The following is a 27,748-nucleotide window of genomic DNA, read 5'->3' as shown; positions in this document are numbered from 1 at the left end:
CGTCAGATGTGCGTTGAATACACAAGGTTATTTTTTAAGTCTTAAGTCATTCATATCCGTATTATGAATAAACATTTTTTTTTATTCTCTGGTGTTTTTTTATTTTTTACAAAACAACAAATATTTTGTCCTGTTTCACTCATCGTTTTTTTAATCTATGCATTATGACAAAAAAAAATCAATGGCAACTTGACCTTGGGTTACATGAAATACAATTTGTTAATTTCATTTTTTAATTACATATTTTTAATTGTTTGAAAATGTGGTTAAAGAAAACAAATAAGCATATCCCTTAGCGACCTTTATTGATATCAACGGTGTTTCCCGGTCTTAATATAAAGCTGACACTATTGTGGTTCCTCGGCCAGGGGTTTAGTCCTCCGGCGCGGGATACGCACATAGCACTTGCTATACACAAAATGACGGCTAAGCCTAGTATCGCCCAGCGTATAGCCTCTACATACGATAGCATTTTGTGTGATTGGAGAAGCTCTTGTTGGAGTTCTTCAGAAATTTCTGCGCCCTGGAATGAAAATGCTTGTAGAATAACACACGTTTAGAATAAACTTAGAATTTGACATTTTTATCACTATACTTTAGGTATTTATTCAAATAGGTAATCATTTTTAAATGGCAATGTCTTTCTCTGAAGATTGATTAGGAGGGAGAATGGGAGGTCATTGCTCATCACTAGCCCCGCTGTTTTTTATGGCATAGGTTGGTGGTTCGATAAATGGGTTTCCTAATGGTAAGTGGGCGCCGATGCCCATAAATATTGGCGTGGTAAAAACATTTATGTATATATATATATTAATTATTACGTGGCCAATACGCCACCGACCTTGGGAACTAAGATGTTATAAAGAATATATTCTGTTGTTGTATAAGTGAGTAACGTTAGTTGCGAGTAAACATTTACCTCTTCTACCCAGAGAAGTGGGAAGAGTCCAGTCTTGACGTATTCCAATTGGGGAATTGCATTGACGTTTCGCAATTCGATGTTGAATTGGAGACGTTGTGTTCCTTTAATGACAACACCGGTCGTCTAAAAATAATAATATATATTAAACTCCTTATAAATACATAAATCATCCCTTTTGAAATTGATATTTTTTTAATAATTATTGAATATCTGTATATCTGTATTTTGTTCGATATTCTTTTTCTCGGTATCTGTATGCTGTTTTTTCTTATTCTTCTTATGTTTAGCGGTCAAAAGTAAAGTGAAGAGAAAACTACTATGTGTTCCTTTCAGTTTTGACTATTACAAGTTCTTACTAAAGATCGGTGATATTTTTATTAATGTTCATGTTCACTGTGGTAACAATCCAATATGCGAATTCTATCCTTAGTGATATTCTATCAATACCTACCTATAATATCTCTGGTTACATAAATTCGATTTTAGTTGACAAACTTTTGTTGTTAAACAAAAAAAAAATATCACGAAATAAAATTGAAGCAATTTTTGTTGCTTAAATAAAATCAAAATCAAAAGTTTAACAACAACTCTAGTTAGAATATTAGTCACAATACTTACAGCGTCAAGGTATACAAAACTCCTGTGCTTTTCTTTATCAGGACTGATCCCTCCATCAAAATATTCGAGCAATTCTTCTGATGCTAGGTAGAAATGTGGAAGGGATACAATTGCTGGGGCATTCTTGCAGGGATTTAGATTTAATACGCCCATAAGAAGACACCCATCGTGACTGCTACTCCAGTCCCTATAGACAAGGTGATATGTAATCAGTAAAATAAATGCAGGCTATTCGAACACGCATTTAAAAAATATACTGGTCATACTATTGTACAAACGTAATTTTTGTATTTACAATTGGCACTAAATCTTTCTCTTCGGTTCTGCATTTCTTGGCATTCATTATCTAGGACATAAAGATTTAGGACAATCGTTGGCTTTTGAGCGATTTTAAATGTATGTTGAAAATTTCATGTTTTTTGTTTTAAGAATCGCTCGATTTGCATGTAAATATGTCACGGTGCTCAAGTATTAATGCCACCGTAGCAAAAAATCTTCGAATACGCCTAAATAGATAAAGTTACTAACTTAACCTAAGATGCTCAGTTTCTGGGATTTTCGCAAAAATAAATATTGGAATTGTAATCTTAAAATTAAATTGTTTATCAAAAATTTCGAAATTAATTTTCTTAAAAAACACTCTAGGAGTTGACAAGACCATTTTGATTCAGAGTTAAAGAGTCGATTTTGTATCTAGCTTGCGCAATTAAATTTATGAATCTAAACATTTTTGCGAAATGAGCAAAAGAAACTACGACACACGTATTGTTGTAATCAGGGATCAAACCTCTATCATATACAACACTTTTTCCCCCCAAAATCGTGCGACGGGATTTAAGACCTTTTTTTTTGCTGCGGTGGCGTTAATACGTAAGTACCTGGGTAAGTGGGTTAAGATATCCTCTTCTCTCTAGGAGAAGGTTTGGACGTCATTGCATCACGTTACTGGATTGCGAGCAGGTAGAAATAAATGTTGCAAAATTTGATCCGACAAATGCAGCTTTCCTTTATCCAAAAGAATGGGATAAATCAAATCAAACTCTGTGATACTCGCACGAGATTGAACCCGCAATGTTCAGTTAAAATTCTCGTGTTTTAATCACTCGGACACCAGGGCTCTATATTTAAACCAGGACCGAGCTAATGAATCAGACGAAAATAATTAATAATAAGTAATTAATCAAATTCTTAATATTTGTCAAAATTTAACGTAAAGTTCGAAAACAAGTTCGCAAAACGACCTTATTAACACTTTAATCTGAATATAAAATTATTTTCAATTAATTTCAAACTTGGTAAGAAAGTTTATTAGACGTATTTTGAGCTCTTCTGTTTACTCATCAAACATTATTTCAACTCAGAAATAATGTCATAATGAAACTACTGTTGTTTGTTTTAAAGTAAAAAAAATAATAATATATATCCAATAAATGAAGGGCGCATTACATTAATGCAAATAAATTTTATAGAAATTTTGCCTGCATATATGCCCAAGGGCCGATTTAAGCCGACCAGTAGTTAGAATGCGTGCATCTCAACCGATGATTGTGGATTAAAACCCAGGAGAGTTTCCTGTGTTTATAATTCAACCCGTGCTCGACAGTGAAGGAAAACCTCGTGAGGAGACCTGCATTGGTCTAATTTTAATGAAATTCATTCACATGTGTATCCACCAATCCGTATTGGAGCAGCTTGGTGGAGGAGGCCCCAAACTTTCTTCACAATAAGGAGAGATAAAGCCTTAGCCCAGCAGTTGGTCAACTGTTTATATATGAACATCGATTTTAAAGGTAACTGAGTAAGGTATTGGATTTCTCTAAATATTATTTCATAATAACATTTTATCCATGTTTTTAGTTAAGTCAAAGTTTTGAGACAGGTTTCATGATTATTATTTTTTATCCAATATGCCTACACGCTGTTAAAACAAGACAAAGTCTTAAATAATGGAGGAAAGCTCTATACGCGCACACGTGACGAATCCACTAGTTTTCCAATCTTATAATGGGTGCACGTTCTAGATATAACCGATCGAATAATAAAAGAATTCTTAAAATTCTTTTACAAGCGGCAAGTTGATGGAGGAAAATGGACAAAGTTATCGAGGAATATGCTCAAATAATAAATAAGGACGAATTTATATCTTTCTTCTTTTCGACGAGGGAAGAAAAAAATGGTTTCTTTCCGATGATAATGAGTTCGATCACCTTCACAAATACTTACGTGTGTGGGCGTGCGTGCCTGTGTGTGTGTGTGTGTGATTGTTTATTTTCGCAGATATATATTTTTAAATAAAGAATGTTACTTACTTTTTACAGAAGCATTTGTTGCCCGGGTTTGCACTCTTAGATGCGAGGAGCATTTCATCTATTTCATAATAATAAGCGCTTATGTTGAAAATATCTCGCTTGTCAACCAGACTCGCGTAAAGAGATCTGAAAATAATATACATTTAGTGATATTTTACATATTTATGTATATTTGTTGATTCAAATGTACATTTTCCAAATGTAACATAACGTACCATAGACTAAACATGGACTAGAGATGGCACAATGCTAAATGCTTTGTTACAATCACTGTCGTCGCCTACCAATGGATCTAAGATGTTATATACGCTGTGCCTGTAATTGCACTGTCTCAAGACGCCCTTAAACGGTACAGCAATAATATATGTCGGATTCACTTTATAATAAATTGAATAATAATTAGATGTCTTAATGAACATAATCAATACTTTATGTATGATAGAAGGTCGTAAGACAATATACGAAATTTAATTGCAGGGCTACATGTGAAATTATCCAAACTTAACGCGATATTCAGCTGCATTATAATTTTCTATCGTATCTACTAATAATTTATAATTATTCGTCGCACGTGAAACTGCATTTTCATTAAAATAATGATACCATTACATAATTATCTGACGTTATTTTATCGTTAGCGGATTCAGCGGCAATAATTCATTAATAATCTGTGACAATTACATGATGCTATAGCGAATATTATATTATTTATTTTTAATATAGTAATTTCTTGTTACTTTATGAGGATCCATTTATCGGATGAAGTTAGAAAATGAGTTGTTATGCCGAATGTTTTTATAATACAAAAACGCGATGAGCGTGAATTTTGTGTCTTTGTGACCTTACGGAAATTAAGTCCGGAATCACAGCACCTTTTTCGGAAATTCTTTCATAATTTGAAAGGTACATTTCCAGAAGATCATAGGTTACATATTAAGTCCACTAATTCGTGCATCTTTCCATTGCATACGCTGCGTAAATAGTTATAGTCATACACGAAATTAATGGCTGAATTATGCATGTTGCACCTCATGTGCACATAAATATATACTTAAAAGAAATATATCTATATTTTGTCTTTATATATTGGTCTAAAATAATGATTGATTTGCGAAGCTTTCTTTTTACCGGTATGATTTTTATATATCGTATATATATATAATTTTCTACTATTTTATGTAAGTAATTAATTTATTTAGAACATATTTGTCCTTTATACTATATGATTTAAATCAATTTCTTAAGAGTTATCATAAAATTATAAATATCGCGATATTTATATCACGTACCCTTTTCAAGTCAGCTTGTTCTTTTTGACAGACGGGCTAGTGATGAGAAACAGAAAATATAACATATATAACAGTCGATGGAACGATGGAATGCGTAATTCAAATTAGAATTTCATTTTTTACTTATTTTTTTTAAAAGAGTTATACCAGCTAAGGAGACCTCAACCACTAGCCAAAGAGACCCCAATCAAAAGGACCCCTGATCGTAAAAATAACTTAACAATGATCTTTAATAAGGATTTTTGTAATCGATATTTGTAGCAGTTACTGTCTGTTATTCGCGTCCCTACCGTTCCAACGATGTAACATTGTACAAGCGTCTATTATTTTCAGTGTTTCTATTTAAATTTTACTTTGTAGCAATAATATATAATAGAAAAAGTCTAAAAAATTTCGGATAACGCTTGAATCTCTAGGAACTTTTGTATTACATGTATTTTTTTAAATAATTTTACAATTTTTAAAATCATTAAATTAAGAAAATAATAGGTTCGTCATTGCAAAGATATATCGATCAGAAAAATTTACATCTGTCAAAAAGATCAAGCTATCTTGTACAAGGTATAAATATATAACAAGAATAATAATAAATTATTGTGACAAATGGTACTGATTTTTCTCATTACATAATTATTTTCTATATTTTTCGTCACGTTCGGCTACCAGATTCTGTGTTTAATCGGGGATTTCATCTAAGATATAAATAAATATTAATAATATATTAAGTTAAACGTTTATAACATGGTACGTTTTCTTAGTATCATAGCATAGCACAGGTTTTAATGTAATAACAATAATTGTTATTGGCTATATATAAGCGTCTGAAACAACTCTAGTAACTACAACTAGACTATGCTTTAATATTTTATAAAAAAATGTATTTATCGACCTTAAGCAATATCGTTCTTTGCCAGTCAATATTTAAGTTAACCGAATATTTGCGATGGCGGCAAATATAAAAAAATAAATAACCTAAAATTGCTTCTTGTTGTATGTTTTATTTATTGAGGAAAGACAGACTAGCAAATGGTCTCAGTGATAGAATTTGATCACCTTTTCCGCACTAAGAAAAATAACTTTTTACCACGTCAACACGCCGCCAATCACAGCGTCTAAGATTTTACGGTTTCGCCTGTTATTGCACTGGTTCTTACATAACTCAAACCAGAAAACAGGAATATACCTACATTGTTTTTTAACCTTTTGCAAATATAAAAAATACAGGGGTCGGGCGTTAGGCATAAAATGTCTATGTCGTTTTTCGGAGTTCAAGCTTGCTTGATATAAAATTTCATCAAGTTCCGTAGTTTGGTCGTGAAAAAGCAAGAGACGGACAGACTGAGCTACTTTTATAATATTGATATAGATAAATATAAAAAATGAAGGCGTTATAAAACTAACCTGCAAACTTCGGGTTCATATGTATAAATTCGTTTGGGTGGATTTCCTTCAATCGGTGGGAATATCGAACTGTCTGATCCATTGAGCTGACCGCAGTATGGATCACCCCACTGGCTCATCGTAGTCATGTTGTTGTAGGCGACTATATTACCTAGCTCGTGTATATTTTCAATTCCACGTTTCATATCGTACGGGCCAGATTCCGTTGTGTTGAGCTGTAAATAAAATTATTTGTAGGATTGACGTTTTAATTCATTAAATAAGTGAAGTTTAACATTTTTGCCCTTTTTAAAGATAATATATAAATCAAATGAAAGAGGTAATGAAAATGAATGCAAGGCGCTACAAACATGAAATTTGAAAATGACACGTTGGTTCCTTATACGGTGTAAACATCCGCTAGGAACTAAGGATTTTACGAAACTCCACTCCCAAGGGGGATAAAACGTGCATTTGATGTTTGTGTTTTATAAGGTTCAGTAAGAGGTAAACAAACAATCTAAGATATGCTTATCAATTAAAACACGGCGAGTATATCATTGAAATATCCAAAAATAATTAGTTTAATTTAAAATAAAAGTTATCAGTTTAAAATAAAAGTTTATATAAACTTGATTTTTTATAGATACGCCATATTTAAATTTATGAAAATACAAACGGACAGCTTGTGTACTTATCTCAAAGATATTAATATTGTATTAAACTACGGTTAAACAAACTCATTAAATCTTCTTTACGGAACAAACTCCTAACACGTACAACATTATTAAGAAGATTTGTACTTCTGAATTCGTGCAATAAGGAAGGAAATTATTTTCTAACTCCCTTCGTATAACACAGAAGGTAAATTTAACTTTTCAAATACCTCCGTAAATTGAAATGAAATTATTCCACGCATGTTAAAAGTTTTACCGTTTTATTGAATATTGAGAAACTTCTTTTTCATCTCCGTTACACAAAAATAATTTTATCAGTTATGGAAGTGGTCTTTGTTCTTTTTTGAACCCAGATCTTTTTTACGTAAATGAATTAAATACATACTTCACTTAAGATAACCACGTACCCATAGCCTATTCCAATGGAAGTAGGAGAATAGATAAATAAATCTTAGATTCACGTATTTCATGCGATTTTTTAATAACTCAGCTATATTGTGCACTACTAAGAGTTTATGATCAATATTTATTTATTTATAATACAAAACTAACTACTTATTTTCACGTTAATTTTACTTCCAAAATTCCGATAACAGTTTCGTCGACATTCAAAATGCTATTTTTTTCACAAATCATAATGAATATCATAATTTAATCGATCTTTCGACCAATCATATCGCGTCAATTTGCTGTCAAATGTTGTTTATTTGGCTTTTTCCTGTTTTTGTTGGAACAGATTATAGATAGACTATATATGTATTTAATACATGCGCCTGTACAATAATTTATAGCAAGTTCTCTAATGTTATGAAATTATCTATGTTAATATTATTAACATAGAGAGAGCAGACATTTTTAACTTGCCGTTTCATAAATTCAAATCATTTGTAAAAAATACATTGGTAAAGAAGGCATATTATTCGATGCAAGATTATATAGATGATAAAAAATCGTGGAGTTAATACTAGTTGACTTGAATTACTTGAATCCAGGCAGGATATATATCCTGCCTGATATTTACATATATCATTGTAATTAGCTAACATGACTATAATTTTAAATGTTGAAAAAAAGTAACTACTGAGTTTCTTGCCGGTTCTTCTCGGTAGAATCTACATTCCAAACCGGTGGTAGTTTTACTTTAAATAGTTTGTTAAATGACGATTCAAAAGTAGGTACTGTAAAAGCCTACTTGAATACCTCGCCTTATTGCCTCCACTGGTGACATGCGGGCTGTTTCGTTTTTTGCCCAGAGGATCAGAATTGCGATTCAACGGGTAAATGTTGCTATCAATCTGCCACCATTACACGCGGTCAAGATTAATACAGTAACTATTTATAATTCATATTTATATATATTTGAGGACTTAATGTTTACTATTGTGTAATGTGTGTCATACTTTGTTAATCAATCATTTCATATTATAATCATATGACCTGATTCTTAAAATTGTTTCACTGGTAGAAAACTATATTATACCTTGGCATAAGTTATATTTATACGAATCTTTATTAATGAATTGCACCTGTGCGAAACCTGTGCGAGTCGCACATATATTGTTATATTATTTGCACAAGGGCTGTACGAGCGAGTAAAACAAAGAATATTAAATCATCATCATCGTCATCATTTCAGCCGGCAGACTTCCACTGCTGCACAAAGGCTCAAAGATCTCCACGATAGCCGGTCTTATGCTACCCGCATCCAGTGACTTCACCCGATCGACAGTCCGCCTTTAAAAACTTACATGTGAAAACATAGAGAAGTAAAATCCATCATTGTTTTCAGATGGTCTCATCGTAGTTGGTTTCTCTAGCCTTATCTTGCCGCATACTAAACCTGAAAAATATTTTGTATTAATATAACGTACATAGATCCAATGATATGGTATGTGGATCTGCGACATTAAAAGGCATTTAAAAGACAAGGAACATAAGTTAAACTCGAACCAAGAGGAATGATGACTTAAAGAATATAGCGAAAACCTGCTTAATTTAATGGACAGAGGTCAATTAGTGCAGGCCTCTGACGAGCACCTTTAAAATCTAATGAATGTTATACTCTTTGGATATCCCTCACTTGGTTGGTTAGTTTTGCTGTGACCGGTTTGAAGGGTAAGCCAGCCATGGGACGTAATACCTTTGTTCTTAAATTTGCTATCGTTTTGGTGATTTAAAGGTTAATATATATTTATTACAGTGTCAATGTCTGTGGGCTGTTGTGGTGGTGACTCCTTACTATCAAATGGTCGATTTGCTAATGCAGCATAGTTCCAATAAAAATATTATATATAAATATAAAAGATCTTCTTAATCTTAAGCGAAGTTCACGCATCGAGGAGTACTAATGAGATTTCTAACTCTGTTTGTTAAAGGCGACGGAGACATTAAAACTAAATATGCAAGCGTTCGAAGAAATTTCTAGACTTGTAGAATTAATTGTATTTGCAAATTATCTTAACGCTTCGAGGGACAGTCGCTAGGCACAATAGCTAAGTAATTACTATGAGGTTTATAGGCGTTTGGTGTCCTAGAAAGTTAACTTTCTCTTTAAAAACGTTTATATATGCGTTACACGTGTGAAACTAACATAATTACGTAAACTAAAAGTTATAATAAATTTTGATCTAATTGTAAGTGTGGTATTGATTTGGAATATATGATATCGACTACCTGGCTTAAAAGACTACACAAGCAATAATGTTTATCTATTCGATATGGATACACGTGAAGAGGATGAGATCCATCAAGATGTACAATCGCTTTAAAATCGCTTTGTATTGATTGCATCTCAGATCGGATTCTGAACTTCATAGCGTATATATAATAGTTAAGATCTAATGTCGTAGAACAGTAAGAATATCACTCAGGTGAGGGATTATTTACTAAAGTATAATTTATAGAGGATGAAAAAATACTTTTCTTGGATCACGTAACCACGAGCTCACGAGAGTCACGAGCTCCAAGATTGCAAATATCCTGCTTTCATCGAACTTATCAGGATGCATCTATATAGATGATATGGTATGTGGAAATATATATATTATTATATGGAATATATATATATTATGGTATGTGGAAATATATATATATAAATATATATATTAGTAACCTTCCTCTGAAATCACTCTGTTTATTGACGAAACCGCAATCAAATTTGCTGCGTAGCTTAAAGGACTTAGACAGCCTGCGGGAAGCGACGTTGTCATATACCTACTGTGTTTAGATACAAACATTTTCCTTTAATAAATATGGTTATTATAAAAATATATAAATAACAGATAGAAATTTTATCGGTACCTGGTTAGATTATTTGAGAGTCTTCATGGAAGTAATTAGTGTATCATAAAGGATTTTATTACATAACCTGTAATTTATAAGGTTTCTTAAAGTACGATGTGATACATTTCAATTACCATAATAAATATTTATTTAAAAGGTAACTTGAATCAAAACAATTTATAGCGTGGAAACATAAACTCTTGGTACCATAATAATTTATATATATTTTTAAATTATTACTAAGTGAGGTAAGGATTTGGGCTTGTGTTACGTATAAAAGACAGAAATCCGAGACGATTGAATAGACTAGAGATGAAGATACGGGACGGTTTTGCGTTCATTCTGAGGGACGGGTGTTTTAACAAACTAGCCTTCCATTACGTACTGCTATTGGAATTTAGAACACGGAACCTTGATATTTGCAGCATTGAAGTTGAAAATTATATTAATTACAATTATTGAAAAATAATTTCGTATAGTCTATTCCAACCACAAGAGGACAAAACCCGAATAAACAATATTTGACAGCGAATGTACGCGATATTATTTGTCGAGAGCTTGATTCATTCGTGACGTTTTGAATGTCGACGAAACTAGTATCGGAACTTCGGAAGTATAATAAGCGTTAATATAAGTAGTTCAATGTACTAGTGTTATATTATAAATAAAGATAAATTAATCAAAAACTCATAGTAATACATTGTATAGCTAAGCTATTAGCAAATCGCATGAAAGCGTTACTCTAAGGTTTGTTTATCTTTGCTCCTACTTCGATTGGAATAGGCTATAGATTCCACGTATTGTAGACACTATTGTCGATATACACTTTAACAATTTTAAGCTTCTTCAAAAATTGTACCTAATATTCAGACAGTACTACGAATAAAACAAATGTAATTTATATGGTATTAATAGTTTAAAGTTTGTCTATATTGTTTTACTCATGAAATTGTTAGTAGATACTTAAGAAGGGATTGCATGTTTAGCAATATTGGAGACTGGAAGTGTTTCATCGCGCGTTTCGTGTTTGAAGAAGAAAGAGTTTATCATTTCGGTTTCATTTTTTTTCTGTATGTAACGCGATAACTTTGGTTGCTAATAAACGATTTAGTTTTTTTTTTATTGAAAATATTTATACCTTGAGAATGATAAATGGAAATAATAAAATAACAGGATTATTTCTAAGGGTAGTTAATGATTTTTTTTACGTTATCTTAATTGTATAGCATGAGACGTTTATGAAGTACCGGCGTAATGCAACAAAAAATATTGTCTTGGTGTTTAATTAAATATATATTATCAGCTATAAAGTCATCACTAGTACTGTCGTATTCTCATCCTATTAATTTGACGACGCAGTGTATAAGCTGCATGGGAACAAGGATAAGTATAAGACTACCAAGTCTGACAGTACACGGACTGCCTGATACCCTGGGGAATACTTTTGTTTGCGGATTTTCCTACCACCTCACAAATTGATTAGTCCCTTACGATATACCTACCTACATATATACTTTGACAATATTGGCTATGGCTTATGGATTACCTATTAACAGTGAATATTTGTAATAAAATGTAATAGAGTCACTAATGATACTTACTCAGAGCTGCATTATCACCGACACAGTTTAGAAATATTCCATCAAAGAAAAGATCCTTCGCTTTTACTCTAAGGAACGGATCGGTCAGATTTGAAAAGAATGATGTCAGAGCACCATTCACGAGAGTAACAGCTGCCGGCATTATGTCTAGTACTGTCAAGATAGCTGCCTGGAAACAAATTATTAATTTAATATCAGTTCATTGACCTCGTAAAATGACACAATACAAATTATAAATAGGTTACAACGGCACGGTCTTTTTTATGGCATTGGTTGGCGGATGAGCATATGGGCCACTTGATGGTAAGTGGTCACCACCGCCCATAGACAAAGGCGCTGTAAGAAATATTAACCATTCCTTACATCACCTATGCGCCACCTACCTTGGGCACTAAGATGTTATATGTGCCTGTAATTACACTGGCTCACTTACCCTTCCAACCGGAACATAACAATACAGAGTACTGTTATTTGGCGGTAGAATATCTGATGAGTGGGTGGTACCTACCCAGACGGCCTTGCACAAAGCCCTACCACCAAGAAGATAGTAAGATATTAGATATTTTTTACATTGTGGTTATATTTTTGACGTTATGGAGATAAAAAAAAGTTCTCAAAAGGATTATTTTATTAGTTAAATTCATTAATATCGCTTTTTTACCTTTGATTAAAAGAAAAAACATTCAAATCACTATGAATTTTAATAGTCCAAGATACGGTATAAGAAATAAATAATCAACTGTTATTCGAAGTCATAAATGTGTTGCGTTCTTGTACTTTAAAGGTTTGCAATTAATTTTCGAGATAAATAATTTTCGTTTAAGTTTTTTCTAGCCCCAGTGGCAAGAAAACTTGAAAGATTGTTAATTCACGACAAGTATTACTTACTTTTCATGTGTTTATGGAATTACCTGTTTTTGATCTGTGGTGCAACAAATGCCAAACCTTCTCCTTAATAGAAGAACAGATCTTTTCCCAGTAGTGAGGCATTTACAGACTGTTAGTATTTACTTTATAAGGCTTACAATATATTTACTACGTGTTATATATGTATATTTTCTTATGATGTTTATGTTCTAGTTAAGTAGATTATTTAGCCTTTTAATTAAGAGTTTTAGCATATTTATAACGGATTCGTCGAAAAGACGATTTGAATGACGGCGACTTTGTTATCTTTAGAAGTAAAATATGCCTATATAAACTTCTATGAACTGTGTTCAAAAAGTATAAAATTCTTATTACCTGTTGCGTGTATCTTGTTTTTATTAATTATTATTGTGAATAATATTATCATCGCTTGTATTTAATCGATTTATATATTATTGATTATGTTTAGATGATGACATTCTACTATACGTTACAATAGAGATTAAATTAACATTTTATATTATGTTTTAACATTGTATCGTTTTAAATTAATATATTAGTATTCATAATAATTATACCAAACACGTGGATGATCACGAATGTTAGTGATGATAAATCATAGTTTTTGTATACGTATATTCGTACGTCTTTGTCAAGTTGATATATATATTTAATAATAATAAATATTTATTCATTAAAAAGAGATTGAACGGAGCAGTTTAGTTTTATAATTGGTTTGTACAATTTAATCTTGTTTCAATCAATCGGGTGTACCGTACTCCTCGTTAGGTTATAAAATTATATGTAATAAGGAGTAGCAGTTCCGTTCCCTTTTTTGAGTGTTTCTTAATCATTTATTATCTGTGAAACTGCAAAGAAGTGAGGCGGCTTTTTGTTAATGTGAGTAGCGAAATCTAGGTAAAGTATATAAAAGATACATATAAAAACGAGGGGTGCCCTGGAACATCAAGTTGGAACGAAGTTGATTTCGATATATATTATGTATTAAATGGCAGACGATTAAATAAATTAACAAAATTTACATTACATTAGCAGCTTATAAATTTCCCACTGCTGGGCTAAGTCCTCCTCTCCCTTTGAGGAGAAGGTTTGGAACATATTTCATCAGGCTGCTCCAATGCGGGTTGGTGGAATACATATGTGGCAGAGTTTCGTTGAAATTGGACATATGCAGGTTTCTTCACGATGTTTTCCTTCACCATCGAGCACGAGATGAATTATAAACACAAAGTAAGCACATGAAAATTCAGAGGTGCATGCCTGGGTTTGAACCCGAAGTCATCGGTTAAGATGCATGCGTTCTAACCACTGGGACGTCTCGGTTCAAATAAATTAACAACGTTTGGGAATAATTACATGACAAGCTATTATTATTGCTAGACAGATGAGATGAGCCACCTGATGGTAAGTGGTCACCACTGCCCATAGAAAATCGCGCTTTAGAAACATTCCTTACATCGCTAATGCGCCACCAAGCTTGACAACCAATATGTCATGTCTCTTGTGCCTGTTACACTGGCTACAACATCTAATGCATCTCGATTCAATGAAAGTACGTTAAATTATAATCATCATCGAATAGTCAATTTAGTAAATTTTGCATCGTTACTTTTAATTTTTAACTTCAAATGTAAGTAACCTGACCAATTTACTATTTCATATAATATAATAATATTCTCAAACAATGTAAATATCTAACAATCGTGTATAAACATGTTCTAAATGAAACAATAACTTATTAAAACAGCTGTTAAATGTTTTTACCTAATATGTTAATTTAAGTTAATTATTCTTTTAGGAGACCCTGTAGAAACAAACTTGAGACTAACCGCAGAACGCAAACGTCAAATGTCAGAAAGTGACAAGAGACACTGAATATAAAAATAATTGAAGATTACTATCATTCCGTATTAATGGAGTTAGGCGTTAAGTGAAATGCGAGGTCACTTGTTATAGAATAGCGTTTCTGTAAGTTAGACTGTTTGTGATATTGGTTAAAGTTAATAATTGATATAATTAATTAATCTTAGATGTAATCGGTGGGTCAATTTAATTGTAAGCATAGGGGATACTGACAATGAACTAAAATCCAGCTAGAAATATTTTGGTGTATATTTAGTACATTTTCGGTATATGAGACTTAAAACTATTTATTTTAGTGAGTATTTTTAACGAACCATGTCCTCCGGGATTAAATCGGTCTAGCTCCTTATTAGCAATTGTTTTTTTATCATATAAATTATGTTTAGACCTAAAATCCATAATGCGACATTTGCGCTAGTAAAAATGGTATGTGCATGGATAATTGCAACCAATCCCAGCAACCAGACATACCGCATCCCCACCATCAGTAAGAAGAGAAAAATATAAAAACAGCTAAACTAAAATTCCTGATATGGATGGTTACAGTGTAAGATTATTAAAATTGACATATTTGTATCTTATCTTTTGTTATGCATATCCGCCATATTGGATTTCATATGACGTCACAGATCTTATTTCATGCATTGTAAGACGAAACTAACCGCATTTATCAAAAAATGATACGCGGATTAGGAACTGCACGGGATCATACTCTTTTTTGCTTCGTTATAGTTGACAAAATGTGAAAAAACTTCGGTCAATCTATACAGTTAGAGAAATATGTCGCTTGTTGAAGTGTTGGGATTTTGTCTAGAATTTTAGTGTGAAAAGTGGAAACATGTCAAAAGACCAAAGAAGCAATTTAGAACAAATTGATTCCATAAAAATGAACGATTGCCAAAGGCATATTCCATTCAAGCGTTGATCACATGACAAATCAAATACATAAGAAATTGTTATACCTTTTTTATCTACAAAGGAATTTGGTAATACGCACGTGATTTTTCTAATTTATTTTATTTATATTTTTTAAACATACAATGAATGATATATATAACTTAAGTTTTTAAAAATGCAATTTACTTGATACTAAATTTAAATCAAGTTACTTTCGTAATATTTCTGAAGTAAGCGACACCTTATTAATTATATTTTGTCTTGTCTTATCCTTGTCTTCTTCAACGTTAACGGGCACCAGTTTAATTACCATTATATTGCAATTTTTCTCGTCGTTTTCATTATTTAAATGTAGCCTTGCATGCGTTTCAATTTTAAAATATTTTTTGACGCCATTCAGCATGTCGCATGTCAATTGTACTATGCCATAAACCTTCACGCAAGTGTCAATAACAATTGTGGAAGAAAAATTTAATTTTGTCGAATTTTAAGTTAGAGCAAGTACCGTCAACAACGATCTTTATGCTCTGATCTGCCAAGAAGTTGGAAGAAAGCAGCGCTCAGTGCCATATGCAATCTAGGGCTTTCGATATGTCCAAGCGTTCTGCAAATTTCTTCCCCTTGGACTCAATTGCTTCCGCCCACCTATGTGTCAGGTAAACTAGAATGTCACCGGCTGAGCGACCCTAACGGAAACCGTACTGGCGGTCGCTGATCAACTGATGCTCCTAGGTACCGCAGAACCTGGCAGTTTATAATGAGCTCCATTACCTCGGAGAACAAAATGGTGATTTGTCTGAATTAAATGGGTCTGAGCAGCCACTGAGCGGATAATCTAAATTTCTTTTCAATAATTTTTTCTAATGATATAATATCTTTATTTATTCAAATTTTCTGCAAAATGTCTTAATTTTTTTTGAAATTATTTGAATGGATCGTTTAGATTAGACCAGGTAGGTGGAGCTAAATTCGAGAAGTAAATGAGATACTTATTTCACCTGGACAAAGCCAGCATTGTCAGTTTTTATAATATAAATGACGATGAAAAACTCTAGGAGAGGTCTATGGGCAAAGAGCAAGTTAAAACGAATTCATATTTACTAAATATAAAATATTAAGAATCAGTAAACTTTTATTCTATGACACTAGTAATTTATTACAAAATACCTAGACGACCTCGCATAGACAAGTTGACCTAGGTACCTCGCATTGTTAATTAAATTCCCTATACTATATTTATACTTATATTAGCAATGTTATTATTGATTATTATAGGTAATATTGTACATGTATGTATAATCGTTTGTACGTCTGTTAGTTTTCGTGTAACTTATATCTTATATATGATAGATGAAGCTTAATATTTTACCGACATGGTATTATCTTACCGACTTAATATTTGGTCGACATTTATAACGATACCAATAGAAAAACAAAAGCAACCGCAATGTTTAAAAACCTAACTCAAAGACAGAGAGAGAGTCAAATGTCAAAGTCACTTTTATAGCAAATAAACTTTAATTGATTATAAAAATCGTAATTTAGCATACCGAATAGGTATAAAATTTTATCCTCGTAAATTTACATAGAATATTTAACATTTGTGTAATTAAATTAATTGTAAAAATTAAAAGTGTAATGTATATTATGACGGAATACGTAATTGACGCAGTCCTTTATATAACAATTCCCACGGTTTTTGTAGCTGTACTTGTAATTATATAACTTGAAAAAAAAATAGATTACATATCTACATCCAAACATTTAAAGCATGCTTTGGTAAAAAATTCCTGCACTTAAAATATTTATTATTACGTCAATGGAATTAAGCTTGTGTTACAATGTTGATAAAACTAAAGTTACAGAATTAATTAATTAACTAGATTCAGCTGGATACATTGTTAGAATATGTCCTGTTATCCAAAATAATTTGAAGTTCATCTACGCTGTTACTTTTTGAGTTACCACAAAAATATTTTATCGATTAACGCAAACAGTTTGAATTCAAAATAAATTTAATTGATATATCTGTCAACACAGAAGACGAGATTAATTGTAAAATTATGGTAACACCTGTTTTAAGCAACATTTTCTGAGTGGGCTATTCTATCGCAATATCTTATGTCACTGTGTTACGATTTGGAATTATATAAACTTTTATTGATAGGTTATTGATACATCAATTCACCTGGTGTCAGGCAATCTGGATTAAGTTTTTGAAAACTCGCCGGTTACTCGCTCTCTCTTCTCTTTGTATCAATTTATTCATATCAATTAATGTATTAATTCCAATGCAATTACATAAAAATTACAAAGATATTACCATTCAATTCTACTATTCTAATAGCTCTACTATTGTGTGCGTGCGCGTGCATGTATTATGTTTTTGTGTTGTGTGTTTGTCACTCGCTACTTCGCTTAAGTTGAAAATGTTAAATATGACGATTCAGCCGATTGTAATTTATCAATGAAAATATTGAATTTATCGCATTCATTTAAATTTTTAAAGTTTGGAATTATGAGGCAGTATAAATTGTGAGTATATTATAAGCCTCTATGGTCAAAGGTGGCGTAGTAACAAAGGCAGAAGAGCTATCAAATATTTTGCTGCCCTTATTTATGCATGACTGCGTTGATTGGTTTTGATTTACTGAAGTAAGACAGACGAATAATAACATATATATTACTGATATATTATATTGATCTGCTCATAGCTTTTAGCACTGTTGAAGCCAGTATGTAGATTTCGAATGTTTTAATGTGCTGTCAACTATGGAATAAATGATTTTATGACCAACGTTCATCGTTTTCCTATCATACTCATTCTTCAGATATACCACACACAATCGTTTTTTTGGTGGTAGGGATTTCTGTACCCATTAAAGACTACCGCCAAACAGAAATACGTAGCATCGTTGTATTTTGGTATAAATGATCTGCAACTACAGGCACAAGGGACATAATATAGTTCCCAAGGGAATATTAATATTTCTTACTACTGTTAATATCAATTGTCGGTGGTGACTATTTATCATCAGGTAGCTAAATTACTAGGCCGCCTACTAATTTAAAATAAAAATAATGTATATATCAAATCAGATTTATAGAACAAATAATGAATATATTTTTTTTGGGGGATTATAGACCTAATCACTCGAGAAGGCGCGCTCCTTCGTTAAATTATAATCAACGTGTTTTTGTATGAGTGACACTCTTGCTTATAAGATCTCTTAGTATGCGTGAGACAGCTTAGAGTAATGACAGTAATCTTATTTGTATATATTTTATATACAAATAAGATTACATTATTTGTTAAGTATATTTTATTAGTATCGAAAAATGGCGAGGGTCTTCGTTAGTCAACAGACCTATACTTACATAGTTCTTCCAGAATTTTTATATAAATGTTTTTATAAAATGACTTACCATATAGGAGTAATTGATGACCGTGATTTCCTCGTCTTCTCTTAGACTACCTGACGCTTCTTGATCGAAATAAAATGTTTTTTTCAACATATATCTGATCGTGTCGTTGTCTCCGTAACCCAGTATCCGTTTAACTCGATATTCTCTGTAAGTGGACAATATTTACATTGGATATAAACGAAAGCAAGTTTTAACTTTTTATTAAATGATAAATCTTGTTGATTTTCATACGAATTGTTTGTGAATTCGGTCAAGTGCGTACCATCAAAACCGGCTAATAAACATTGAAATATTTCGTAATAGGTCTTCAAATTTTAAATATTGCATGTGTATTTTTTACTTTTGAATTTTACATCATAATTCCAATTCTGAATACCAATATTGTTCGATAAAATATCACTTTTTTTGAAAAGTTTTCAATTAAATTAAATTTTGTTTAGATAGATATTCTTTCATTTTGATAATAAATATTTAAATAAATAAATATTGGACAACATCATCACTCATGTTATGGAAATCAGAAGTAACGACGGTACCACAAACACCCAGACCCAAGACAACATAGAAAAGTAATGAACTTTTTCTACATCGACTCGGCCGGGAATCGAACCCGGGACCTCGGAGTGGCGTACCCATGAAAACCGGTGTACACACTACTCGACCACGGAGGTCGTCAAAAATTTTGAAAGTTAACAATGTTTTTCACACGTTGTCACCTTATCACGTCCATGCAAATAATGGTCTTTATCTATACTAACATTATAAATGGGAAAGACTGTCTATTACGCTTGCACGGCTAAACCATTGATTCGGTTTTGGTAAAATTTGGTGTGTCGCTTAAATCCCAAGGAAGTACATAGGTTTTTATGCCTGAAACCTACGACCACTGCTAACACGCGGGTGAACTCCGGACGAAAGTGAAAATACTATTGACACTTCACGTCACTCAAATTGACTCTTAATTATTTTGAACATATTTTATTTTTATTTGAACAAACAAAAATATCCTTACTTGTAGACAAAGGGACCAATTTCGTTTAATATAGGTTTGGCGCCGTCGGTTACGTCGTCAGCATTGCTCACGTTGAAGACATAAATTTTAAATGTCAGGGGTACTGGTAGCTCGCGCCATTTTTCAAACATCGCTGACGAATTTTGTAACTGCAGGTTCTGTAAAAATAGACGTTAAATATTTGATTAATTATAATTTATGACATAAAAAATGTAGATTTAAGAAGATTAATAAATCTGAAACATGGAAATTAAAATATAATAAGACGATTAAAATAAAATTAATTTTGTTTATCTCTCCGATCTTTATTTAGGTATATACGAAGCGAAAGAAGTTAACCAAAAAATGACCAGTTTCAAAATGAATAAATACGCTCGCTAAATACAGACGGTCTTTTTCATAAAGAAAGAATTCTAGATTTTTTTTAATAAGAATCACTTCAAAGAAAACTTTTGACCGACGTTTGCAGAATCCAAGCTATGATAAGTTTTAAACATTGACGGTTTTACTTATAAATGTTGTACAGGGGTGTCAAATAATGTTATCTTATTTCAAAAATAAAATTAATGATTTTACAGAAAATTATTGTAAAGATAAACATGCCATTGCACGTGACATTGGCAGAATAAACTGGCACAAAAAAAAGCCATAAAAAATTAAACGGCCGATAAAAAAGGCTTATAAGTGAGGTTGTTAGCCATATAAGCGATTACATCTTTTGAAAAAAAAAGTAACATGACCTAAAAGTGTAGGTAGATAAAACTATTATATGACAATTTTTTTCAGAAGCGACATAACATGTTAGTTTTTTTGGTATAAGTAAGCGGATGAGCTTATGGGCCACCTGATGGCTAGTGGTCACCACCGCCCATAGACAATGGCGCTGTGAGAAATGTTAACCATTCTAAAACTAAGATGTTATATCTCTTGTGCCTGTGGTTACACTGGCTCACTCACTTTTCAAATCGAAACAACAATACTGAGTACTTCTGCTCGGCGGTAGAATATCTTATGAGTGGGTGGTACATACCCAGACGGGCTTGCACAAAGTAAATTGCATTTATTGTCTAAGGTGTTGATCACATAACCGTTTGCCTGCCTGTTCTTTTTTAAATTAAAAACCTATATATGTATGTTCACAAACAGTAATATTTTGTAAAAATATAAATACTGGTCACTCTGTCAAGGCAATATGAAAACGCTCTATACAAATACAGATGTTTCAACTCGTAATATTTGCACATTTATTTTAAAACTTAACAATGTCATATGAAACACGAAAAGCGTTTTAAAATAAACGATCTTATATTCAACAATATTATATTTAAATATTCGTTGCGATGCATCGCCTTCTGTATGAAATGAATACTTTATTTAAACTATTACCATCAGCTACGTTGGGGTCAGGATCACAAGCGCATAAGTTAGGGATTTTGCTCGCCCCCCCAAATATTTTACTCAATAACTTTAAAATTTAATCACAAAAGTTTTTATTCTTAAATAAGGAGGAAAAAAGCTATTGGAGTTGGTTCCATGTCATGGCGTTTATGTTGTTAGAGTGTTATAGTGCGCTCACTGAGGCACAGGTCTCACGTCAGGCCCCCGTTAGCCGCTATCCTGGCCAACTCCCAACTGTGACGCTGAAGCTGAACATCAGCAGAAGTTGGTAATCTTATATATAATTATAAATATTCTGTACGTGTTTATATAACTGAATTCGTTTGAATTGATGATGGTATTATTTGTATATATTGCAACCAAGTAGATGGCGTTACAATCGGGAAGCAAATACGTAAATTCGTAATAAGTCAGGACGGATACATAGTCTATAAATATATATTACATCCATCTGTACGTTTATGTATGGAATTCATACAATTTTAATTTCAATTCTAGATGCTTTTACGTAATTATATTCAATAATTTTATCGATTCATTAGTTATTCTACCATCAAACAGAAACGCTTTGTATAATCTGTATTCCGGTTGTAATGGTGAATGATTCAGTGTATATACAGGTGCAACAAAATTGAGCATAACGTCCTCGATCCTACGATTGCGTACATTGACGGTAACAATTGTATTAATAGATAATCCGAATAAGATTTTAATTGGACCGAACCGGGATTAAATCTTAGTACCAATGTAATAAAATCAGAGCTGTGATAATAGTTTCTGAAGCGGTCGAGGTTTGGTAAATGAAATGGTAGAACCAGTGGTAGATTTTTGACTATCAATAAGCAAGTGAAAACATTTCTATATTGAATAAAGATTGACGAATGAAGAATAAAGATGACTGACTTTGACTTTGACATAATTTGTTAATAAAAATAAATTCTTATAATTATAACTTTGGAACATTTCATTATTTTTTTATATAACGCAATATATTCAAAAACCAACTACGTATAAAAAACATGCTTGGTACGCTAAACAATCGTGATTGAGATAATCGAATATTATATTATTAAAATAACGATAGGCGGACAGGCAGCGGATGTACGAAACCCTAAAAGTTGTTTGACGGATTTGGTATTCTTTAAACATAGTTAAAAAAATGAACAAAAGATAATTATTACGGCAATTTTCTCACTAATTTAAAAATTTAGAATTCATTAAGTCAATGTCAAAGGTATTTATTAGATTTTTTTGAATTGTAAATATAAATGATTCTTTTAATTACATTTAGTTAAATACTCGGGAAATAATTAATATATATTTAGATTAAATCTCGAGTTTTTATTTATTTTTAAATTATTTACATAACAGAACATAAATCATTAATCAATGTAAATTGTTTGATTTTTCAATTCGTAATTATGCCCGTGATTAATTACAACGTGTCAAAATTTATATTTCGAACTCCAATTTATATTTAAATAATTTCGAAAAAAGAACACATTAAATAAGAAAATAGAACGTATTCAAAAATAAATTTCGATAAACAAGATATTTATATACCTCACTTTTTTGTTTTGTTCTCGTGTTAATGGTTCCACTATTTTTTTACTTATTTTATGCAAATATTGCTTGGGTTCGAAATCTCTGTACATCTTTTGAAGTTTTGGCATCGTACCAAACTACCAACCATTACATAAGAGTTTTAGAAGACTTTTAAATGTAAGATTTAACTTTTATGAACACTAAGCTATGTATGTATTTTATACATATGTAGATTTTATTCGAGTTTAATATAGTAATATATATATCATTGACCATATCTGATTTATTAATATAGTGTATAAAATCACAAAAAAATTGATATCATATTAGGTATATGACAAAATGAAGTCCAGACATAATATAGCACTTTGAACACATGTTTTAACGTATAGTCTATTCCAATCACAAGAGGACAAAAGCCAAATAAATAACATTAGACATCGAAATGACGCCATATCATTGGTCGAGAGCTTGAATAATCTATGGTATTCGAAAAATGGCATTTTACTTTACTTTATTGTACACCACACAGTGAAAATAAATAAATTCAGCATAAGTAGATCCAGCCTTAATAAAAGACGCGTACAATTTTGGTGACCTTATCGCTACACAGCGATCTCTTCCAGGCAGCCAACGGTTTTAAACGTCGACGAAGCTGTTATCGAAACTTTGGGAATAAAATAAGAGTGATTATAAGTTGTGAAGTGGAAAAGTGTTGTATTATTAATAAATACATATTAATCAAGAACTGTTAGTAGTGCACAGCACAACCAAGCTGTTATTTTGATAATATTTTATTATTATTATTTATTTGTAACTACATATGTTTTTTATATGATTTCTAAAATTCAAAATTAATATCAATTACCCCACTTTCATGTTTACATGTTTTCTTTATCTATTTAAAAAAAAAAAACTTTATACAAAAAATATTAAGTATTTTTCATTAATTCAATAATATATTGATGTATCATTTAATAAATTAAAATATCTATCTATTTTTCAATATATCCTGTATGAAAATAGTAGTATGTATCCCATCAAAAACATAAATGTAAAAATGAGAGCCAAGTTAAATATTATGATATATACCTTGGTTGTTGACTTCAACGACAAAAGAAGTGAGATCTAAATTTGTGCCAAGTTAAATAGTCCTTTCTGAAATTTATTTATAACTACATAAAATATCATTTCTTCTTATAACTTGGGATAATATATTGTTGCCTAAGGTCTGACTTGGCTAGTTCTCATATACGAATTATATTGTAGCCTTCGTAAGTTCTAAGCCTTTACAAATGAATTATAAACACAAATTAAGCATGCAAATATTCAATGGTACTTGTCTAGATATGAACTCGCAATATCTGGTTAAGATTCATGTTTCCTAGTGACTGGACCATCGCAGCTCTTAATGTACGTTAACACTAACTAAGCAATACTGAGCTGTCCTCCATTCTTCTTAGATGTTCTGAGTTATAATTTGTTATTCTAAACACAAACTACAATTTGTGTTTATAAACATATAAGAACTAGCCAAGTCAGACCTTAGGCAACAATATATTATCCCAAGTTATAAGAAGAAATGATATTTTATGTAGTTATAAATAAATTTCAGAAAGGACTATTTAACTTGGCACAAATTTAGATCTCACTTCTTTTGTCGTTGAAGTCAACAACCAAGGTATATATCATAATATTTAACTTGGCTCTCATTTTTACATTTATGTTTTTGATGGGATATCACTACTTTTTGTATACAAATTATTAGTAGGTACTTATTAATAACAAAATTATTTCCAAATGGATTTTGTTAAGCTATTCTATTTTACTACGTTTACGGGGTATAATTGTCTTTTTTTGATACTTTCTTATTTTCCTTGTAGGTACCTCTGAAATGTTCGAGTGAATTGCATATTCAGTGTCCTGATTTTTTTTACGCGTTTTCTGTTTATACTTAATTTGGCCAAGTAGGGGTGGTATAACGTGCGCAGACGGTTGTACTCTACAATAGAGCTCTCTTGTGTCTTGATTTGACTTGGACCTAAATTGATAAGATGTACTCCATCTAAGGTTTTAACTCTGGAGAGGCCAACGTAAGCCTGCTCTTTACTTAATATAGAGGAGCCTATGTCGAAAAGAGCACCGTCAAAGCGAAGGCCTTGTAATTTGTGTATAGTAGTAGAATATGCTAAGCAAATAGAGAATTGTTTCCTTTGAACATATATGTACATTACTTCATATCTGTAACTTAGTTTTGACTTCTAGTTCGCAAATTAAAATATGTTTAAATTGAATCGTTATTTTACGTGTGCTATTGCTGTTGTCGACGTCCCCAATGTACCGAAATGCCTATTATTATTTTTTTTTAAGTATAATTATTTTGCACCATTGATGTGCGCTAAATGCTAGTTAATAACGTAATAAATACGAAAGTCGGCTATACTCATAAGTACTAAAACGGAAATATTTGGATTTAAAAAACTTAAGGCTGGTATTCAACTTGTTATATATTCACGTGAAGACCTTAAAATCCACATTAAGATCGGCTGTCATAAGTTTTGATTGCTGGTTCTTACATTATTTTTTTTATTACAGTTATAACAGGAACTAAGTATATAAGTGTTCCTAATAGACCCAATAATTGAAAAATTATAATAAAAGATAAAAAATTACCAGTTTCAGATTTTTTCCTTTATATTAGCCTAATTATCTACCTGCATGCCAAATTTGAACTTTCTAGGTCACCTGGAAGTAGGATATAGTTTTGATCTATAGGTCAGTCAGTGATAAAAATGACGATTTTTAGACGTTAATATCTAAATAACCGTTTGAGATGCGTTTATGAAATTAGGAACACATATGTATCTCGCGAGTCTCAATATATGAGCCAATTTTGACTCGTTTATGTCAAATAGTTTTTGAGTTATGAGGAGGTCAAAAGTGGCTCCAAATGGTTCGTGTAATATTACACACGGTGCTGCACGCCAGTTCTGCTACTAGAACTTGGCTGACACGCTACCGCGTGTCTAGATATCGCATCTTTTTATCACCTACGTAATATTGCATAGATATATATGTAGGTTGTAGTTTCTAATATAGCATATTTGAATATATGGTTTGAATGAAGTAACTGTAAAAATAGCAAGAATATATTATGGCAAAAAAAAAAAAACTATTTACGAAGTCAAACGTCATACATGTAAATCTTTTATCAACAATATATTCTATTATATTTTAATCAATTCTCTTGAGTGATTTTCAAAGGGAACTATATGATTAATGAGTTTTTAATAAGTAATTTAGTCCACGGCGAATCGGTAAAGATATGACCTTCTGTAATACAATACTTCAAGGTACGACAGCTAGGAATAAGGCTTTTAAGGGCATCATTATCATTTATTATAAATCTTATATGATTTTATAATATTTTATAGACAATAATTAGTCTTATATTTAATATGCAAAGAGATATGTTAAGAACTGCTCGAAGGTTATCGAGTTCTAAAATAGCATTTGAAATTTGTATGAAAGGCCATAAAAACAGTAAATGCCATTTTTGAGAAAAAAATTACTCTAGATAAAATTAATTTATTCGTGAACTTAATCAATGGCATATTACTATATATACATATATAAAAAAAAAACAGTTTTTAAAATTTTATTTGGAATCGTTACGATAATAGCCTTAGGCGTCGACATTGACTTTCATCCGTATACCGTTGAGCTATGGAGTATTTCAATTATATTTTTTTTATAGTTAGGTATAAATATAAGTTTTAGTATTATTATTAACTATTCCTTCTTCACTATTTTATTTATCGAGGAATTTCAAATATTCTGACAATACAGATAATTAAACAATACTATCAAATTAAAAAAGAAAAAATCTCTGAAAAATCATATATAATAAACGCCATGAAAATTATTTATAATAACGATAAACTCCTGCTTCATAAGTATGTCTGCTTTATTAATGTAGATGACCAAGGGACATATTATCCGTTTCTTATTTTAATATTAACATTGACGTTTCGGCTAACTGTAAAATAACGGCCGGCAACTGTGCTTGGTGCCAATTATTTTAAATATTTTTAATGTATTCATTATATAAAGTCCATTTATCGAATAATATAATACTGAAATGTTTGTTTGTTTTTTAAATAAAACTTATCAAATAATTTCGTATATAAACAAATGATACTATACCTTTTGTATTTGTTTATGTACGATCTTCGGGAAACCCCATGATGCTAGTACTATAGCCGCTATCAGGATACACACTGACACAGCAAAAAACAGTTTTGCGTTCTTTCCCAACATATTAAACACAGCTCTTAAAAAAAAAGTTTAAGTTTACAAAAAACAAAATTGACACGTATATATTATTAAACAAACCGTTAAAAATCACATTTAAATAAATGCAACCTTATTAAAATCTGTCACTTAAAATATTAATTTTTGTATCGACACGGCTGAATAAAAGTTGATTTCTGTCTTGTTTAAAACTAAAGTCGTGACCGACTGCGGTTAAATCGTAAACAATTATACGAGATTCTACGCACGTGGTGTTCTTTTCCTCGTCTTTTTTTTCCGATAAAAGCAAATGGCCGATACAAAGCCAGACTTGCTTAACGGGTGTAA

The 27,748-nt window shown here is 31.4% G+C and overlaps 1 protein-coding gene across 2 annotated transcripts; it reads right to left on the bottom strand.

Annotated features, from left to right (window-relative positions):
* Window positions 1-284: 284 nt before the first annotated feature.
* LOC125077561 (sensory neuron membrane protein 2-like) lies at window positions 285-27,748 on the bottom strand. Of its 2 annotated transcripts, none has more exons than XM_047689501.1 (11): window positions 27,670-27,748; window positions 27,314-27,440; window positions 20,165-20,322; window positions 19,153-19,297; window positions 12,079-12,247; window positions 8,944-9,035; window positions 6,540-6,754; window positions 3,850-3,975; window positions 1,541-1,727; window positions 920-1,045; window positions 285-523 (listed from the first exon to the last, which is right to left on the bottom strand). In XM_047689501.1, exons 2-11 carry the CDS (start codon window positions 27,425-27,427, stop codon window positions 293-295), a joined length of 1,563 nt encoding a protein of 520 aa, XP_047545457.1. In that variant the 5' UTR covers window positions 27,428-27,440; window positions 27,670-27,748; the 3' UTR covers window positions 285-292. The 2 variants fall into 2 exon arrangements, with proteins under 2 accessions (XP_047545457.1, XP_047545455.1); XM_047689499.1 differs by lacking the exon at window positions 27,670-27,748 and adding an exon at window positions 27,533-27,664.

The sequence above is a fragment of the Vanessa atalanta genome, chromosome 4, assembly GCF_905147765.1.
Source record: "Vanessa atalanta chromosome 4, ilVanAtal1.2, whole genome shotgun sequence".
Lineage (NCBI taxonomy): Eukaryota > Metazoa > Arthropoda > Insecta > Lepidoptera > Nymphalidae > Vanessa > Vanessa atalanta.
Note: the sequence above shows the minus strand (reverse complement) of the source record. Positions and strands in the feature narration are given on the sequence as shown.

What these genes read in the sequence shown, in the direction of transcription:
- LOC125077561 (XM_047689501.1), bottom strand. Translation starts at nt 27,427, where the DNA reads ATGTTGGGAAAGAACGCAAAACTGTTTTTTGCTGTGTCAGTGTGTATC. An exon ending in GTTTTGTATACCTTGACGCT is followed by an intron (nt 1,046 to 1,540) that starts GTAAGTATTGTG and finishes TATTATTTTTAG; the next exon opens with ACGACCGGTGTTGTCATTAA. An exon ending in CACTTCTCTGGGTAGAAGAG is followed by an intron (nt 524 to 919) that starts GTAAATGTTTAC and finishes TTTTCATTCCAG; the next exon opens with GGCGCAGAAATTTCTGAAGA.